The 20,547-nt window shown below is 33.7% G+C and overlaps 2 protein-coding genes across 6 annotated transcripts; one reads left to right on the forward strand and one right to left on the reverse strand.

Moving 5' to 3' along the window:
* Positions 1-989: 989 nt before the first annotated feature.
* On the forward strand, positions 990-14,985 carry LOC109157886 (protein LURP-one-related 15-like). 2 transcript variants are annotated; one of them, XM_019305743.1, is made up of 3 exons: positions 990-1,341; positions 12,813-13,040; positions 14,841-14,985. In XM_019305743.1, exons 1-3 carry the CDS (start codon positions 1,096-1,098, stop codon positions 14,961-14,963), a joined length of 597 nt encoding a protein of 198 aa, XP_019161288.1. In that variant the 5' UTR covers positions 990-1,095; the 3' UTR covers positions 14,964-14,985. The 2 variants fall into 2 exon arrangements, with proteins under 2 accessions (XP_019161288.1, XP_019161289.1); XM_019305744.1 differs by lacking the exons at positions 12,813-13,040; positions 14,841-14,985 and adding exons at positions 9,122-9,346; positions 9,819-10,078.
* Positions 14,986-15,745: 760 nt separating this feature from the next.
* Positions 15,746-19,609, reverse strand: LOC109157885 (mitogen-activated protein kinase kinase 2-like). Of its 4 annotated transcripts, XR_002050298.1 has the most exons (10): positions 19,275-19,609; positions 19,093-19,177; positions 18,657-18,791; positions 17,531-17,755; positions 17,261-17,443; positions 16,559-16,782; positions 16,403-16,448; positions 16,212-16,319; positions 16,086-16,125; positions 15,746-15,986 (listed from the first exon to the last, which is right to left on the reverse strand). XR_002050298.1 is itself a non-coding variant. In XM_019305739.1 (9 exons), exons 1-8 carry the CDS (start codon positions 19,349-19,351, stop codon positions 16,230-16,232), a joined length of 1,065 nt encoding a protein of 354 aa, XP_019161284.1. In that variant the 5' UTR covers positions 19,352-19,609; the 3' UTR covers positions 15,746-16,125; positions 16,212-16,229. The 4 variants fall into 4 exon arrangements, 3 of the variants coding, with proteins under 3 accessions (XP_019161284.1, XP_019161286.1, XP_019161285.1); XM_019305739.1 differs by having other exon boundaries at positions 15,746-16,125; XM_019305741.1 differs by lacking the exon at positions 15,746-15,986 and having other exon boundaries at positions 15,993-16,125; positions 16,216-16,319.
* Positions 19,610-20,547: the final 938 nt, after the last annotated feature.

The raw sequence follows: 20,547 nt of genomic DNA on the forward strand, positions 1-20,547 counted from the left end.
AATTATATTTTTTAAATTTTTTCATGGTATTAATAAAATACTTGGTAAATAAATATATAGCATTATTTTGTATTATAACTTTGATATTTAATTAGAAAAATAGTGCACAAAAAAGATAATAGATAATGTAGTGAATATAATCAATTGATGAATTTGAATGTAAAAATATTTACATTTGAGAAAAATAAAGACAATATAACTAATGAAAATATTTCTTTTAATTAATTTATTGATAATTAATAATTTTTTTTCACTGAATAAAGACATTGTAAGGATAATGTAGCGAATATAATCAATTAATAAATTTGAATATAAAAAATTTTTATATTGAAGAAAAATAAAGACAATATAACTAATAAAATTATTTCTCTTATTTAATTTATTGATAATGAATAATTTTTTTTTTTTAAATAAAGGCATTGTGGATACATAATTATAAATTAAAGAAATGCATATGTATTATTTTTTGTTGTAACTACTAAATTATTATTTATATAATTTAATAAGAGCAAAATATAGTACTAATTATGTCAACTTTGATTGGGATGAGATTCGAACCTAAGACCTTTTTCTATTGAAATCAATGAGTAAGTTAACGGTGAACTAACGGCAATTCTTAAAATTTTAACGGAATTAGTAACGGTGTGTGGGTATTTTAAGAAATTTTAGTGTAAAATTTAAATCTGATCAATCTTTCAATCAATTTGAGCCATTCATTTGATTAAAATCTGTGACCGCCATTTTTTCTACCCATTATAGGCCTAACTCTCTTGGGCTCTTATTAGTATATATATATATATATATATATATATATATATATATATATATATATATATATATATATATATATAATATAATATAATAGTAGATAGTAGATAGATAGATATGTTTATAGCAATTAAAATTATATTCTTGATCAGCACGGCAAAATCCCCATTGGATATGCGAGGAAGGCGTTGACTAATAACAATATAATACCATACTAACCACAAACATATATAGAAAACATCACATATTCTTACAATAATTTATTTTAATCAGTCATCAGTACAGTAGATTTTGCAGAGATCGATTTTACAAGAGAAAAATAAAACCATGTCGTCGCTTCAAATGCCCTTTGGCAATCCAAATGCAGTGATCAGCCCCAATTACTGTGCCCCTCAGCCCTTTCAACTTTCCATGAAGAAGAAACACTATTTCCTTAGCAGCCGTGAATATGAAGTCAAAGATGATAAATATGGCAGATTCCTCTTCAAGGTCAAAAGGATCAATTCCTTCTTCAGTAGCAAGGTGGTCATCTATGATGCTGTCGGAAACCCAATCGTTACTCTACGCCCAAAGGTACCATTTTAATTTCTCATAACCTTACGATAGTACTATTGGGCGTAGGCCGGTAAAAGCCAAGTCTAATACCATATGGTTAGGAATTGTTAGGCAGATGCTGGTGTGATTAGGGATTGTTCTAGGAAAATGAACAAGTCGTTTAATGGCAAAAATAATATTTATATATATGCACATACGAATATATATATATATATATATATATATATATATATATATATATAGGGTAGGGTTCCAGTGAGAACATGTACTTAGGGGAGAACATGAGAACACATCATGTGCATCATCTAATATTTTTTAATGGTATAGATTAGATTAAGTATGTGCGAACGCGAATTAAATGTGTGTAAACATACTTAATCGCGTTTGCACACATTTAATGCGCGTTCGCACACACTTAATCTAATCTAGACCATTAAAAATATGAGATGGATGCACACGATTTGTTCTCACGTTCTCACCTAAGCAGGTGTTCTCATACGATCTCATATATATATATATATATATATATATATATATATATATATATATATATATATATATATATATATATATATATGAAAAAGTTCAAATGCGGCGATATCTTTAGGTGCAGTGGTGCGACGGAATTTCAGAATACACCAACAGTGTTAACAACATGCACCAACAATGTAAGAGAAACACACCACAATGAAGCAAAAGAACACCAAAAAATACACAACATATCAAAAAAAAATACATCATATAACTCACAACACCCCAATGTTGTGTTTCCGAACACTGTATGGTGTTTTTACTCACACCTAATGGTGTGTTTTTTGTGATGCGTACCTAATTTGTATTTGTTTTTGTGGTGTATTTTTCTAACGTTGATGGTGCATATTTGTTGAACTATTAGCGACGCCGCACCGCCGCACCTAAGGACATCGCCGCACTCGAACCTTACTCTATATATATATAAGTGCGGGAGGGCTTTCCGTGCAGTTGTGCGTGTGGACGCACATTAAGCATTAAATTGACGCACTTTAAGTATAAAACACACGCACATTAAGTACACAAACAAAACACCTTAAGAACACAAACCCACCCACCTTAAGCATAAAATTCACGCACCTTAAGCACAAAACACACGCACCTAAGTTTCAACAACTACTCACATTAAGCACAAACTCACGCACCTTAAGCACAAAACTCACGCACCTTAAGCACACAAAACCCACGCACCTTAAGCACAAAACTCACACACCTTAAGTTTCAACAACAACTCACATTAAGCACAAACCCACGCACCTTAAGCACAAAACTCACGCACCTTAAGCACAAGACTCACACACCTTTAAGTACAAAACTCACGTACCTTAAGCACAAGACTCACGCACCTTTAAGTACAAAACTCACGCACCTTAAAACCGCACAACCGCATGGAAAACATTTACCCGCACTGGAACTTAAATATATATAAATATATATAAATATATAAATATATATATATATATATATATATATATATATATATATATATATATATATATATATATATATATATATATATAGAGAGAGAGAGAGAGAGAGAGAGAGAGAAAGGTTCCAATGCGGTTGGGTGCTTCCCTTGCGGTTGTGCGGTTGATTAATGTGCGTGAGTTTTGTACTTAATGTGCGTGAGTCTTGTGCTTAATGTGCCTGAGCTTTGTACTTAATGTGCATGAGTGTGTAATGTTAATGTGCGTGAGTTTTGTACTTAATGTGCCTGAGTCTTGTGTTTAATGTGCCTGAGATTTGTACTTAATGTGCGTGAGTGTGTAATGTTAATGTGCTCCTGTTGCTCCTGTACATATACGTCTTCGTCTTCGTCTTCGTCTTCTCTTCCTCTCTTTTCCCTTAATCCTCTCTTCCTCTCTTTTCCCTTAATCCATACGTCTTCGTCTTCTCTTCCTATTCCCTTAATCCTCTCTTCCCCTCTCTCTGTTCTTCATCATATACGTCTTCGTCTTCGTCTGACTTTTGTGTTTAATGTGTGTGAGTTTGTGGTCTGAATGTATTTTGTTTATAGCTTCCTGTGCGATTGTGTTAAAAGTCACGCACATTAAGCACAAACTTCTCGCACATTAAACACAATACTCAGGCACATTAAGTACAAAACTCACGCACATTAACATTACACACTCACGCACATTAAGTACAAATCTCAAGCACATTAAGCACAAGACTCACGCACATTAAGTATAAAACTCACGCACATTAATCAACAGCACAACCACACGGGAAGCCACAAATGCACCTGATCCCTTATATATATATATTTATATATATATATATATAGAATGAGGTTCTGGTGCGGTTAGAGTGCTCAGGTGCGGTTGTGCGGTTTAATTTGGTCATTCATCTCGCTTAAATCAATGTCTAGGATTACCAAAATTTTTTTAAAAAAATACGCGGTGGAAATTTTGTAATTTTTGAAATTAGGTCAAAATTAATGTGAGCGGTTCTGTGATTAATGTGCGTGAGTTTTGTATATAAGATGCGTGAGTCTTGTGCATAAGGTGCGTGAGTTTTGTTCTTAATGTGCGTGGGGTTGTGCTTAATGTGAGTAGCTGGTAAAACTTAAAGTGTGGACTTTTGTGTTTAAGGTGCGTGAGATTTGTTCTTAATGTGAGTGGAGTTTGTGTTTAATTTGCATAGGGTTTGTGCTTAATGTGTGTGAGGTTAGTGATTAATGTCAGTAATTGTTGAAACTTAAAGTCTGTGAGTTAATACTTAAGTGCATGGGTTTTGTGTTTAATGTGTCTGAGATTGTGCTTAATGTGCGTGGGTTTTGTACTTAGTGTGCGTGAGTTTGTGCTTAATGTCAGTAGTTGTTGAAACTTAAGGTTTGTGAGTTAATACTTAAATGCGTGGGTTTTGTGCTTAATGTGCGTGAGATTGTGCTTAATGTGCGTGGGTTTTGTACTTAGTGTGCGTGAGTTTGTGCTTAAGATCTAATACTTAAAGGTGCATGGCTTTCTTCCAGACACGCGTTTTTTTTTTTTTTTTTTTTTTTTTTTTTTAATTTTCATTGATTTGGCCGTTGATCTAGATTTGATTAACGACTCAAATCTAACCGCACAGGAAGCTATACCCGCACATGAACCCTTCCCTATATATATATATATATATATATATATATATATATATATATATATATATATATATATATAGAATAACAATCATATAGGAACTCATCTTTAGGTAGGAATATAAGAACTAATCTAAGCCTTTTATTTTATTTAATCATTCTTAATGGGTGTTTTTTTCATTGATTAAGTTATATTTTAGACAAATAGGGGTATTTTAGGTTTTTTGGGTTGTGTATGTGGGTGGAAGGTGTCGTATTTCTCGCTGGATATTCGTAATTCGCAATCTCAAGTTGAGAGTCATAGGTTGGACACTTCGACTCTATCATATCGTCGTCGCAAAGCTTCCTCACGCCCAATTTGTGATTGGTTTCTGCTCTCCCTCGTTGCTGCTTTAGTTCTCCGTCTCACAATTTCTATATTTTCGTGGACCATGGAAGACTGGAGGTTGGCCCATTTGTCGTGCTGGCGTTCGCGCTTGTGGGCGTTCTGGTGGCCGCTGAGGACCTGGGAAATGGGGAAGTTCCAGCAGCAGTAGTGGCACTCAAATTTTCGGCTGCTTTCGCCGTCGTTGTTGTCCTCTCCTCGTACGGCGGCGGGTGTCGTTGGATTTGGAGTCGTGCTCCGTGCCGCCACTGCCGTCAAAGTCTTTGCCGAAGAGCCTAATGTCCGGCCTTCTCCGCTTTGAGTGGCGTAGGGCGGATGAAGGGAAGCTGATAGAAGGAGTCAACATTCATGAAGTCGGGAGTCTCTCTCTACTCATTCTTCTCCATTGTCAGCGAATTGGGTGTCAATTGTGAAGTGAAATTGTTTAAGTAGAGAGAAAAAAAAAAGGATATGTTGGAATTTATAAGGAGCTGAGGGAGGCAGGAGAATGTGAACAGAGAAGCTAAGCTAAGCTAAACATGTTTTAGATTTGTCTCTTAGATTATATCTCTGGTGAGTTCTTTTGACATGAATTTTTTAATTCAACGGCTTGTAGTTGAGATATTAATCACTGGATTTGTTTTTGAGGGGAGTGATTTTTTTAGACCTTGGAACGGCGAATACAATAACTTGAAAAAGTGGAGAGTCCTTTCTTTGTATCCATATTTTGTGCATTCATTATATGCTGGCAACTGTATATCTGCTATTTCATTTCTATTTGTGATGAATGTTGGATTGTAAAAGGCATTCCCCTCTACTTTGCTCATAACACATATGCAATTGCTTATTTTGTAAATATTTTTTTAACAATGCTTATAAGTGCATAAAATTTGGAACTATTACGTACGCAAAAAATTTTTCTGGCCATTATGTTTACTCAGATGTGCACTGCAGTGGGAGTCTAAGCATCTAATTGCTATAAGCAATGCAATTAAGAATTCGCTTACTTCAAGTAAATGATCTTATACTTGTAACTCTTCATCAACAAACCATCTACATTTTGGCACCATCTATTTGTGGTCATTCACATAATCCATGGACATTTTGGCACACACAATGCAGAATGACACACACTCATCCTCTACGTTATGGAACAGTCATTTTAACGCAAGTGCACATAGAATTGTTTAACATCATCTTGGTTTTCATGAATTCAATCTATTAGAATTTTTGCACATAATGACACACACAGATCAACCTAAGTGCACGCCAGTTTATGGTCACAATAATTCTACACATTATGGAACACTTAGTTTTACCCAAGTGCACAACGTCATCTTTAACATCATCCTGATTTACGTGTATTCGATCTATCAGTATTTTTGCACATTATGGCACTTACAGTTCAAGCTAAGAACTACATTCTATATAGTATTTTTTCCAGTGTAATTTAATTTTAAATTATTAATGTTCTATACTTTAAATATAAATTCCATTTAAAAACAAAAAAAAAAAAAAAAAAAAAAAAACAAAACTCACTTGAATACCATCTTCATTTTTATGTTATTATTTTTTATTTTTCTAAAAAATAAAAAGTTTCCAAATATTATTTCACACATAGTATTATCCAAGTGCACAGCATCATCATGGCTTATGCAAATTTGATCTATCAGTATTTTTGCACATTATGGCACACACAAATCAATATAAGAGCTACATTCTATTAGTAGTATCAATCTGCCTTCCGCAATTACGTTCTATTAGTAATTTTGCACATTTAGGCACACACAATTCAGTCTTGCACACACTGACACACTCATCGTCTACGTTATGACACAGTCATTTTAACGCAAGTGCACACAGAAGTGTATAACATCATCATAGTTTTTGTGGATTCAATCTATTAGAATTTTTGCAAATGGCTCACACAAATCAACCTAAGTGCACACAAGTTCATTGTCACAATAATTCTACACATTATGACACACTCAATTTTACCCATGTGCACAACGTCATCATTAACATCATCCTGGTTTACGCGGATTCAATCTATCAGTATTTTTGCACATTATGGCACACACAACTCAACCTAAGAGATGCATTCTACTAGTAGTATTTTTGCACATTGTGACACTCACAGTTCAACCTACGAGCTACATATATTCTATTAGTAGTATCAATCTGGCTTCCGCGATTACATTCTATTAGTCGTTTTGCACATTTAGGCACACACAATGCGCAGTATGGCACACACTCATCCTCTACGTTATGGCACAAATATTTTTACGCAAGTGCACACAGAAGTGTATAACAACATCCTGGTTTCCGTGGACTCATTCTATTACAATTTTTGCACATAATGGCACACACAGATCAACCTAAGTGCACGCTAGTTAATGGTCACAATAGTACTACACATTATGGCACACATGGTGTAACCCTTCTGCACACCAACTTAATTCTTGTTTACCTTTTCGTGCAGAAACTAATTATGCACAGTATGACACACACGTGCAACCCAAGTGCACACCATAGTGCAGTACCTCATCCTGGTTTCTGAGGTTTCGATCTGTCAGTACCACTACACACTTTGACACACACAGTATAACTCATGTGCACACCAACTTCAATTTCGTCTTGCCAGCCGCTCTCAGTTTGTAATTTGTACGTTATGGCACGACCATTTTCTCAGAAGTACACACCGAAAGGTATAACATCATCATGGTTTCCTTGGATTTGAACTCTCAGAATTTTTACATATTATGGCACATACATATAAACCTAAGTGCACACCTGTACTACCGGATTGCGTATTTGAAGATTCATTGGCAGATCCGTTTAGTGACCAACAATCGGGACTTGATTTCAATGATAATGTATTTCCTGATCTTGAGGATGCTCAGGCAAATGCTACTGGAGGTGTTTTAGCTGCAACGCAATGGAACACAATGATCACTTCATAATAAATACCATCAACGTGCCCGAGAATGTTTCTGCCAATAGTCATGGATGATCTGCAGTCTGCGTCACTCATCGAAATCAGATGAACGGCGGACGACCGTGCTTCATTCCCTATCACAAATAAAACGAATGCAAATTCTCAAATCAATAGGACTCCTTTCTTATCTTATCATCCTAAAATCTTGGAAAGAATCAAATTATAATATTTGATTTTAATTGGTAATTGGACTAAATTATACCAATATCCTTTTTAATTAATTATGATTAAGATGCACATAAAAATGTTTAATTATCTAGATCATTGATTAAGCAAGTTTAAATGGATTGGATTAGTTCTTATGTTCCTACCTAACAAAGGGTTCTTACATGAAAGCCACCCTATATATATATATATATATATATATATATATATATATATATATATATATAGAATGAGGATTTCTTATTTAAGAACATAATCCCATTTCTTGATAACCGATGAGATACGAAAGAATAAGGGGTAGGTGGTTAGTATGAGTCGAGCGAAATAATCTTTCCTTAAAACCTTATTTGCTACCTCCCAAAAGTGCTAGGAGTGTTATAGCCTAGGTTTTCCAGGATAAAACGTATTACGATTCAACGTTTGAGCACCCAAACGAATGAACTCGGCGAACGAGAGCAACGAGATGAACACAATAGCAAGAAAGGAGTAGAAGCAGAATTTTGAGAGAGAAAAACAAAGTTTCGTTGTGTTGTTATTGGTTTCAAAAACTTCTGCTCTACCACTACTTATATAGGGATTGAGGATTAAATATCATTCAATACATGGCTTTGTAACATCTGAAACAACAAGCCATTATTTTATATTTTAATTTGAAATTCAAAATTAGAATTAATTCAAAATTAATTCCGATGTTGTCCGGAAAACTGGTTGGATTGTTAGGCGGATGTTGGTGTGGTTTGGGATTGTTGAGTGGATACTAGTAAAGGGCTTAAGACCAAGTTCAGCACTTATTGTCTCGAAAAATGTGATGACGATCTATAAATAAAGAAATAAAGTTTTGTCTCCGCTACTATCTAAAGCTTTTGGCGTAAGTGGTATCCTAACAAGTAATAATAGAGCCAGCATTCAATGGCTGGGGAATTGTTGGGCGGAGGCCAGTAAAAGACTTGGGGCCAAGTCCAGCATCCAGCGTCTCGACAATGGCGGCCAATAAGTATGGAAATAAAGTTGAGTCTTCGCTACTAATTAACTATAACATTTAGCATGACTGGTAAGCGCTTGATCCTAACAAGTACGTACATAGTTGACTGGTTGTCTTGCAACTGCAATATGTCTCTTTTATTAGTAAATAAAAATATAAAAAAAAATTGAATTTTTGCAGGTAAATTCAAGACGTAGCAGATGGCAAGTGTTTAGGGGAGAAAGCAAAGCAAACACAGACATTATATTCAGTGCTAGAATTTCTTCATCATTCCAATTTAACAGAAACTTAGATGTGTTCTTACAGAATAACATAGGGGAAAAGATTTGTGACTTCAAGATGAAGGCATCCAACTCTGCCAACACGTGTGATATTTATGGACCATCTTCTTTGTTGATTGCTCAGGTTAGCTTTTTTACTTATTCTACTTACTTTTTGGTTTTTTACAATATAATATTATTTCTGTCCCATTTTATGTATCTAGTTCGTTTAACGAGATTTGATTAAAGTTATTTTTAATCCAAATTTTCATAATATTAAGTTTGGTTTTTGTACAATATAATACTCACTCCGTCCCATTTTATGTGTCTAATTCAGTTAACGAGGCTTGACTAAAATTATTTTTAATCCAATTTTTCATAATATTAAGTTTGGTATTAGTATACAAAAATTATATATTTAGAAACTATAGTAAAAGTACTATTAAACACAAAAAGTTAAATTTAAAAATAAGTAAAAATACTAAAGAAAATAAGTAAAGAAGAAAGAGTTTAGTTGAATAATGAATAATAAGTATGACAGATAAAATAAGACAGATAGAGTAATATTATTTGTTTTTACAATATAATGAATTCCTTGATTGATTTTGGGGTTGCAGATGAAGAGGAAGGGCATATTCTTTGGAAGGAACCATTTCATGGTGTCTGTGAAACCAAATGTGGACTATGCCTTCATTGTTGCACTCATTGTTATCCTTGATGAGATTGTGAATTCAGATTGAAAAACTCAAATTTCTCTTCTACTATTATTAATTATGTTATCGTAGCTGAGTAAGAAGGATGACAATGACAAGGAATCGACTTGATATTATTAGAGTTAATTTCATTTTTCGTCCTAGATTTATAGGTGACCGTTCACTTTTAGTCATTTTTATTAGGACTCTATGTATTTGAGTTTGATTATGATTCCCTATCCAGTCTTTCTGCGACTGCCTTCTTATATATACCTATAATCTGTACATTGTATTATTCCATTAAATACAAAACTCTATTAGCTCTCATCTAGTATCAGCTTTAGCTTTCTTTCTAATGACTGACGGATCTCTTCCGCTACGTCAGTGGTTAATTCTTTATCGACCGCTCACCATTTCATCAGTATTAAGTTGATCTACAAGAACTACCTGTTTTGGAGAGCCCAGGTTATTTCTTTTCTTGATGGTCACGATCTTCTTGGATTTGTTAATAAGTCAATGGTGCATATATTCCACATTAAATAAGATACAAATGAAAAAACATAACTCTTTTACCAAAAAAAAAAAAAAAAAAAAAAAGTCAACTTTGAATTTTTAAAAAATAAAATACAAAGCAGTTAAATATTCAATTAAGAAAATTATATTAAAATAGTGTATTCATTAACTAAAAATTATTATTAAATTAAAATATATTTATTGAAATTACATATACATATATGTATGCATGTGTTTGTATTTTACATAGTGAAGATATAAGTATATAACTAGTTATTTCAAAAAAAAAAAAGTATATAAATAGTAAAAGAAAAATAAAATTGAGGTAAAACTTGATAAAAAAAAAAAAGTATAAATGTACAACATAAAAAGAACCAAAGAAAAACATTTAATGCTATCACTAACAAATTCTCAATTCCAATAAAGGACTAATGTTAAATTAAAGATCAAAATGAAAATTTTGAGGGGTAAAATTAAAAAAAGCAAAAAATAAAATAAAAAAATAAAAAGGTGCAAATTAAAGGAGCAACGCAAATAACATAAAGAACAAACACTTATATAACTTATATTATTAATACAATTTTCATTCAAGTTAAACACTAATATTATTGGCTAAGCTCTTATTAGATTTTACTTATAGATTATAGATATAGATATAGATGGATTAGATTGGGATTAGAGCTTAGAGATTAGAGATATATACAGTACAAAATTTAAGGGTAATGAACTATTGCTAATAACATATGTGTTTGCTAAGAGCAGTGCTAAGAATTTAGGGTGTGTTTGATTTTCACATGCGAATTGGAATGGGAATCAAATACTTGGTAATAATAATGAGTTTTGGTGAAACTATTTTGTATATTTGGTAATAGGGTGGAATTTGAATGATTACGAGTATTGCTGTTTGGTTATGTATAATCTTATAATTGGAATAAAGATTTTAAAAATAAAGAACAAAAAATCAAGACAATTTATTCTAATATAAAGACATCCAAAGTATCAATATGAACAAAAATAAAAAATAAAAAATAAAAATCTAAAAGCATTAATCTAAACTTAAAAATCAAAATACGAATTAGGAGGGGAATAATGAATAAAACCCTTATTTTATTAGAGAGTAAGTTTTCTAATTAAGGGGGTAATCTAATCTCATAATATGCTCTAGAAACCTATCGACAAACAATAATAATAATAATAATGACTTTGATTCTATATATCGTTCTCGTTTGCTTTCAAAAAATTAAAAATAATGACTTTAATTCTCATTCTTAATAGTTAAACTCATGAACCAAACACACCCTTAGTTAAAATTGTTGTTGACAAGGCACGACCGTCTCTCCCATTGGATATGCCAGGAGGACGTTGAACCTTCAATTCTCTTGTTTTACACTGGGAATTGGAATGTACTATTCAATAACTCTTCTCCTCACACGCCTCGTTGCCAGTCCAGCTTATTATAAGATATGTTTATAGCAATTAAAATTATATTCTTGATCAGCACGGTAAGATCCCCATTGGATATGCGAGGAAGGCGTTGACTAATAACAATATAATACCATACTAACCACAAAACATATATACATAACATCATACCTATTCTTACAATAATTTGTTTTAATCAATCATATATAAGTAGATTTTGCAGAGATCCATTTTACAAATTAAAAGAAAAATAAAACCATCCATGTCGTGGCTTCAAGGGCCCTTGCCCTTTGCCAATCCAAATGCAGTGATCAGCTCAGATTTCTGTGCCCCTCATCCCTTTCAACTTTCCATCAAGAAGAAACACTTTTTCTTTCGCAGCCATGAATATGAAGTCAAAGATGATAAATATGGCAGATTCCTCTTCAAGGTCAAAAGGATCAATTCCTTCTTCAGTAGCAAGGTGGTCATCTATGATACTGTCGAAAGCCCAATCGTTACTCTACGTCCAAAGGTACCATTTTAATTTCTCATAGCCTTAGGATAGTAGTGTTGGGCGGAGGTCAGTAAAAGTCAAGTCTATATGGTACCCGGTGGTTAGGGATTGTTGGGCGAAGGTTGGTAAAGGGTTTAAGGTCAAGTCCAGCACCCAGCATCTCGAAAAATGAGATGATGGTCTATAATTAAGGAAAATAAAGTTACGCATTCGCTACTTGCTGATTGATCCTAACAAGTAGTATCAGAGCCAGCACCCATGACAGAGGATTGTTGGGCGAAGGCCGATAAAGGGTTTAGGGCCAAGTCCAACACTCAGCGTCTCGAACAATGGCGATCTATAAGAAAATAAAGTTAGGTGTTCGCTACTAGTTATAGCTTTTAGCGTTATTGGTAAGAACTTGATTCCAAGTACGTTTGTGGTCGTCTTGCAACTGAATGCCATTTTTATTAGTAAATAAAAATATCAGAAAAATTGAATTTTTGCAGGCATATTCAAGACGTAGCAGATGGCAAGTGTTTAGGGGAGAAAGCAAAGCAAACACAGACATTATATTCAGTGCTAGAATTTCTTCATCATTCCAATTTAACAGAAGAAACTTAGATGTGTTCTTACAGAATAACATAGGGGAAAAGATTTGTGACTTCAAGATGGAGGCATCCAACTCTGCCAACACGTGTGATATTTATGGACCATCTTCTTTGTTGATTGCTCAGGTCAGCTTTTTACTTCAACGTACTTTTTGGTTTTTGTTGAAAATAAAATACTCCCTATGTCCCATTTTATGTGTCTAGTTCGATTAACGGGGTTTTAATAATGTTATTTTTAATCCAATTTTATAATATTAAGTTTATTTTTGTACAATATAATACTCCCTCCGTCCCATTTTATGTGTTTAGCTCGGTTAACGAGGCTTGATTGAAGTTATTTTTAATAATCTAAAGAAAAAGGGTCAAATAGGCCCCTAAACTTTACACCAAAGTCAATTAGTCACTTAAACTTTTAAAAAGTGCAATTAAACCTTCAAACATGTCAAATTGAGGCAATGAAGCCCAAAAACCGGTAAATGACCTGTTATTACAAATCATTTCAGTTCTGGCATCACTCTGGCGAAAATACGGCGACCTAATTTCAGTTCAAGCTAAAATCCGGCACGGTCGCCATCTACTAGAGAAGGCAACCAGCATCTGGTTGCTGGATTTTAGCCTGAACTGAAATTAGGTCGCAGGAGTGATGCCTGAACTGAAATGACTTGTAATAACAGGTTATTTACCGGGGTAAATTTTACGCATTGTGGTCCAGGCATCAATACGGTGCCGTTTCTTTTATTGAAATGAAACGGCACCCGTTCCGCACCGCAAAAAGTAACTCTGTTTGTATAACATATTGAGTTTCATTTTATATACAATGCAGTTTCATTTCAACACAACTACAGTTTCATTTGATATAACTATAGTTTCATTCGATATTATACACTCAAATATGTGACATTGTTATTTAGTTTAATTTCATTGTATATACACTATAGTTTCATTACAACACAACTACATTATCATTTCGTTATAACTTCAGTTTCATTGGACAATATACACTCAAATATGTGAAACTGTTATTCAGTTTCATTTTATATACACTGCAGTTTCATTTTAACATAACTACAGTTTCATTTCGATATAACTACAGTTTCATTCGACATTATACACTCAAATATGTGAAACTGTTATTCATTTTCATTTTATATACACTATAGTTTCATTACAACACAACTGCAGTATCATTTCGATATAACTACAGTTTCAATGGACAATATACACTCAAATGTGAAACTGTTATGCAGTTTCATTTTATATACACTGCAGTTTCATTTCAACACAACTACAGTTTAATTTCAATTCAATTACAGTTTCATTTGATAATATAAAAACAATATTTGAGGCAGTTTAAGTTTAGATACACTGTAGTTTCATTTTGTAATTAGCACACAAAAAATATGGGCTCCGTTAAGCTGTAAGGGCAGTCGTTTCTTTCATTAAAGAAACGACGTCGTTTTGGACCATGGTCCACTCGTTTCTTTACTTAAAGAAACGGCGCCGTTTTTGGACCATGATCCACAAAGCTTTGTGGACCATGGTCCATGATATAATTGCTGATTTACCGATTTTTGGGCTTTATTGCCTCAATTTGACATGTTTGAAGGTTTAATTGCAGTTTTTAAAAATTTAGGTGCCTAATTGACTTTTTGTGTAAAGTTTAGGGGTCTATTTGACCCTTTTTCCTTAATCCAATTTTTCATAATATTAAGTTTGATATTAGTATACAAAATTTATATATTTAGAAACTCCAGTATTATTAAACACAAAAAATCAAATTTAAAAATAAATAAAAAATAATGAAGAAAATAAACAAAGAAGAGACAATTGATTTGATTAATAAATAGTAAGTATGACAGATAAAATGAGATTGATGTAGTAATATTATTTGTTTTTACAATATAATGATTGATTCTGGGGTTGCAGATGAAGAGGAAGGGCACATTCTTTGGAAGGAACCATTTCATGGTGTCTGTGAATCCAAATGTGGACTATGCCTTCATTGTTTCACTCATTGTTATCCTTGATGAGATTGTGACTTCAGATTGAAAAACTCAAATTTCTCTTGTACTATTATTAATTATGCTATCCTAGCTGACTAAGAAGGATGGCAAATAATTTATAGGTGACAGTTCACTTTTAGTTCTTTGTTCAGAACATTCTCATTTTATCTTAGTATTATTGTGGCATAATCATTTTTTGTCATTCATAAACAAAATCATTGAAATGTCCTTAAATACAAGGACATTTTGATTTTTTTTTTTTATATATATAGTGGATTTTTTTTTGGGTACATATATATATAGTGGATTGATCTGCTATATTTTATTTTTAATTTTTTTTAAAAATCATAATTGGAGACCTAAATTACTTTGTACCTAATGGAATTTAAACGATTTTATTGACGAAAGACAAAAAAAATGGTGATGTCACAATAATACTAGAACCGACGAGGGATATTCTAGAAAAAATGACTAAAAATGAATTATCACCAATAAATCTATGATAAAAATAGAATTAACTCGTATTATTATTATTATTATTATTATTATTATTATTATTATTATTATTATTATTATTATTATTATTATTATTATTATTATTATATTGCATTTCTTAAAATAGAGATAAGATTGTATTTTTTTGGATAATAAGTCCTTTTATGGTAAAATTTGAGATTTTTTACGAAAAATTCTCCTATTAGAATACTAGGCTAGGCAGCATCTAGTGTGGCGCAAGCTGTTTGTGTGTATGGAAAATTAAAGCAACCAGTACAAAATGTGAAATGCTTAGCAAATATGGTTAAGAAAGCATTCAAAGTAGTGTCTATATATTCCAACCCAACTGGTATCTCATTGAAAACGGAATGTCATTCCATGAAATAGATATATTCCGTTGTCCATCATTTAGGTAGTATTTTTTGTTTTAATTTTGTGTTTTTTGCATTGATTTGATTATAGTTTCCAGAAAAGAAGAATGTCTAAGCAGATAGAGTTGTTGCTGGAAGAAACAAGAAACAGTTGAAGACTTGAAATTAAATGACCATAAATTTGCTTGCTGAGGGGAGCTATGGCAGGTAGGTGAGTCGCTGATTGAAGATAGAAATGCAGGTGATCTTGATCGCGGTTAGATCCACACAAGGCCCGAGTAGGAGAAGAGCATTGCGTTATGAGAACATGAAGGGAGATTCGCGCTAAAGGTTGAATAGAACCTGCAAATGGAACAAAACGTTTTACACAACTTACCAAAGCTCTAAAAGAGGTTATAGAGATGGAAATACACAAAGGCAAAACATACCGTTCGTTCGTTTTTAACTCAAAATGTTGCAGGTGGAGGCCTTACAGCAGTAAAGTAAGATGCAAGATCAATATCCAGGTGATCGTACATACTGATGAACGGGTGCCTCTGTATATAGATACCCATTATGTGTTAATAAGATTTCAGATTAATACAACTTTTCGAGAGCAAAGGTAAAGTAAGACTAATACCATTAACTCATTTGCTGACAGTCTCTTTTTCGGGTCCTTCTGCACGCTGAAACAAGTAAAAACCAAGATATCGAGGTATAAGAATTAAGAAAACCATGTGGCAAACTTCGGATACAATTTGGGAAAAGACAAAGTGCAATTTATTACGCACAGTACCATTTAGAGATGAAAGAACAGAACTCTGGAGAGAATTGATCGGGAGGTGCATAAGGCTCGGGTTGATCAACTATGGTTTCCATAAGCTCATAAACATTATCCCATCCTTCCTCTGGTCGTGGTGGGGTATACGGGAAATCACCTGTTGCACACTCGAGCAGAACTAAACCCAAGCTCCAGATATCACTTCTATACCCGTGGCTCCCTCCTTCAATCCTCTCCGGCTGCACCAAAAACATCACCAACTTAAAATAATACATACTACTTCTGTTTCATTTTATGTGTCTAGTTCAATTAACGATGTTTGACTGAAGTTACTTATAATCCAGTTTTTCATAATGTTAAATTTAGAATTAGTATATAAACACTACTGGAAATTATGGAATTTCCAACCACCTGAAAGTGATCTTAAATCAAGTCAAAAGCAAAAAGTGGTCGGAAATAGCAAGAAAGGTTTTTCCGGATACCAAAAGTGGTCGGAACAAGGCTTTCAACTTGATTTAAGATCACTTTCAGGTGATCGGAAATTCCATAATTTTCAGTAGTGAAAATTTATGTATTTAGAAAATACATTAAAAGTATTATTATTAAATACAAAAAAAATCAAATTTAAAAATTATAAGAAAATACTAAAGAAAATAAACAAAGAAGAAAGAGTTGGTGGTAAAATGGAATAGAGGGAGTACTCCGTCCAGTACTCACAGACATATAATTGTAGGTGCCAACAAAGGTATTGGCCGCTCCAGATGTGCTTGTTAGTACAACACTAACACCGAAATCGGTTATCTTGACATCACCTCTATGGTTTATCAGCAAATTTGAAGGCTTCAAGTCTCTGTGAATGATATGTTTTTCATGGTGGAGATACCACAAGCCCTTGAGTACCTGGTTGAGATGGGGCAAAACGTTAGTACTCGGGCTAGATTATCTATTGTATCGATGAAAGCTATGAACAGTTAGTTTACTTCCTACCTGCTTGCAGATAGCTGCAAGATATGGTTCCGGAATTCTTTTGACTATTTTCAAGAAATCCTGAAGAGATCCGCCATCCATGTACTCCAAGATTAAGGAGATGGCACCATTATCAAAAAACGCTTCGTAACATATTACCACATAAGGGCACTGCGATGATTGGTTAATTCTCAGTTCCTGTGCTATATGCCTGCGAATAGACTCTTCAATATTCATTTGAATAACCTGAATGTTCAACCATGTCAAAATTTCGCCTCACACGAAAGCAAAAAGAAAGCTTAAACGAAGCTCTTGATAGCAAGCAGTATATGCATGAATCAAGGTACTTCCGTGCACACCCTCAGCCCTCAGGTAGTAACTGCAGGTTTCCCTTGTCACCCAAAAAATAAAAGGTACTTCGGATGGAAAATTATCAAATTAACCAATTAGATTGCACGATCTCAAACCAGCCCAAAAGAAGAGGACCAGCGATAAAATAACTAGTAAGTAGATGAACATCTACATACTATACTATGCTAAATTCAAAATCAAAATTTTATCTCCGTATTCTCTCACTTATTAAGCTTCATCTAGATCTCTTCCAATCGGAAATACTATGCAGGTAAGGTGATAACAATGCACAAGAGTTAATACCATTCAAGATCCTCCGAGTATAGTGGTTTTGCCACGTTTAGTCCTAAACTTTCAAATTGACCATCTGTGGTCCTTCGACTTTCAAATTTAACCATTAGTGGTCCAAGTGAACCACCCATGGTCCTTCAACTATTAAATTTTAACCACCCATGGTCCTATCAAGTGGACCACAACTGGTTAAATTTCGGAACTTGAAGGACCATGGGTGGTTAACTTGGACCACGAATGGTTAAATTTAAAAGTCGAAGGACCACAGATGGTCAATTTGAAAGTTTAGGACTAAACGTGGCAAAATCATTATACTCGGAGGACCTCAAATGGTATTAACCCCACAAGAGTTAATACCATCCAAGATCCTCCGAGTATAGTGGTTTTGCCACGTTCATCCACAAATATCCTTCTTATACTATACAGAGTAGAAACTAGAAAATAATGACCAACAAACGAAATGAAGATAAGTAGAATGCCAGCTGAAGCTATATAAGATAGGTACCTTGAGAGCGAAAAATTGCGCTGTCCACTTATGTTGAACAAGCCGCACAACACCGCCATTTCCCTTTCCAATAACTTTAACATATTCAAAGTCTGCTAAGCTTAACTGGTTATCAGTTGGCTTTATAACCGTAGACTGAATGAAAGAATTGAAAATGCAAGAATTAATTTATGAAATACTCCAATAGATAACAAGTCAATTTGACAGTTTTAACTTCAACCAGAGATCAAAATGGAAACTTTGCATCAGATAAACACCAAAATTGAAAATATAGAAACCACATTGCCCTAGCTAACTTTTCAGAGAACTCATAGCTGACAAAACCAAATACAGAATTCATGCTTTCTTGAGGATAATTCACCCAAAGCCAATTCAATCAGAGAAGATAATGGAGAAAAATATAATGCAATCTTGAAAAAGGGAAAAATAGTCATACAGTTTCAACATGATTATCTGAAATAATCCGAATTCCATCTTTGTTCACCAGCAGATCTCCATCCTTAAATGTTCCTGATTGTGTCCTACACAACACGAAAAGAATGCAAAAATATTCACATAAAAACACACAAGTGCACATATAGAGAAAAGAGAGAGAGAGAGAGAGAGAGAGAGAAGTACAGGAATTTGGAGAGAGCAACTTCATCAGGAGGAGGGAGAGAGAGTTTGAGCTTAGGGGCCAAAGCTCCTTTATTCATTGCAATTCTCTCTAGCAAAGCAAAGCTTAGAAGTATTTTCCAATTCTACTTCTTTATCTGGGCTTTTTGATGAAAAATTGCACAAGTGATGTGAGAGCTCCTCTCTCCCTCTGCGTCTCTTTGTGTGGGTCTTCCACGGAACAGAAAGAGTGGCACACTCTGTATGAGTTGAATGGTGAGAACCTAAGAGAGAGAAAACAGGACGAAGATGCTTTCTTTGACTTTTCTCCATTCTCCATTGGAAAAAGAATGAGTCTTGTGTGTATAACAATTGTTTTTCAAACAAAAGAAAAAACAATTGTTATACCATACACAAGATCCACTTGTATTGTTAACTAGAAAATGGAAAAAAGACTGAAATGTGAAGATAAAATTACGTATTTCCCAAAATGTGAATGTTCATTTTTATGGATAAAAATATAAAAAAACGAGTTTAGGACTTGCATTTGATGTCAGAAGTGATCAAATAAAAACCACAAGTCCCACTTGCGTTTTTTTTTTTTTTTTTTTAAATTGATCGCCGACGACACCCTTCTCCAGCGAAGGAAAAGGCAACCAGTAGCGGTGGCCTTCTCCTTCGCTGGAGAAGCCTTCTCCAGTGAAGGAGAAGGCTACCGCCACTGGTTGCCTACTCCTTCGCTGGAGAAACCGGTGACCCAAATCGCTGGCTTCTCCAGCGAAGGAGAAGGCCCACTGGTGGCCTTCTCCTTCGCTGGAGAAGCCAGCGATTTGGGTCGCCGATTTCTCCAGCGAAGGAGAAGGCAACCATTGCCTTCTCCTTCACGGGAGAAAGGTGTCGCCGGCGTCTTTTTTTTTTTTTTTTTTTTTTTTTTTTTTTTTTTTTTAAACACAAACGCAAGTCCCATTTGCGTTTTTTATTTGACCACTTCTGACATCAAACTCTAGTCCCAAACTCATTTTTCATATTTTTGTCCACAAAAATGGACATTCACATTTTAGGAAATACGTAATTCTATTTTCACATTTCAGTCTTTTTCCCACTAAACAATATACCAAGATGTACTTGTATTGTTAACTAGACAATTATAGTTAATATATTATGTGTACTAAAAAAAATTAAAAAAATAGTTAATATATTGTGTATCTACCACTAATAAAATATTTTCCTATTACAACTATTACCATTAATATATATTAGGAAAAATTACACTTTTCGTTACTAAGTTATATAAGAT

Source organism: Ipomoea nil, unplaced genomic scaffold (assembly GCF_001879475.1).
Source record: "Ipomoea nil cultivar Tokyo-kokei standard unplaced genomic scaffold, Asagao_1.1 scaffold2792, whole genome shotgun sequence".
In the NCBI taxonomy this organism is placed as follows: domain Eukaryota; kingdom Viridiplantae; phylum Streptophyta; class Magnoliopsida; order Solanales; family Convolvulaceae; genus Ipomoea; species Ipomoea nil.

Coding starts and splice junctions, on each gene's coding strand:
- LOC109157885 (XM_019305739.1), bottom strand. CDS start 19,351: ATGAATAAAGGAGCTTTGGCCCCTAAGCTCAAACTCTCTCTCCCTCCT. Junction 17,756..18,656: donor CGCAATTTTTCGCTCTCAAG/GTACCTATCTTA, acceptor TTGAACATTCAG/GTTATTCAAATGAATATTGA. Junction 17,444..17,530: donor TTGCAGCTATCTGCAAGCAG/GTAGGAAGTAAA, acceptor CATCTCAACCAG/GTACTCAAGGGCTTGTGGTA.
- LOC109157886 (XM_019305743.1), top strand. CDS start 1,096: ATGTCGTCGCTTCAAATGCCCTTTGGCAATCCAAATGCAGTGATCAGC. Junction 1,342..12,812: donor TCGTTACTCTACGCCCAAAG/GTACCATTTTAA, acceptor GAATTTTTGCAG/GCATATTCAAGACGTAGCAG. Junction 13,041..14,840: donor CTTCTTTGTTGATTGCTCAG/GTCAGCTTTTTA, acceptor CTGGGGTTGCAG/ATGAAGAGGAAGGGCACATT.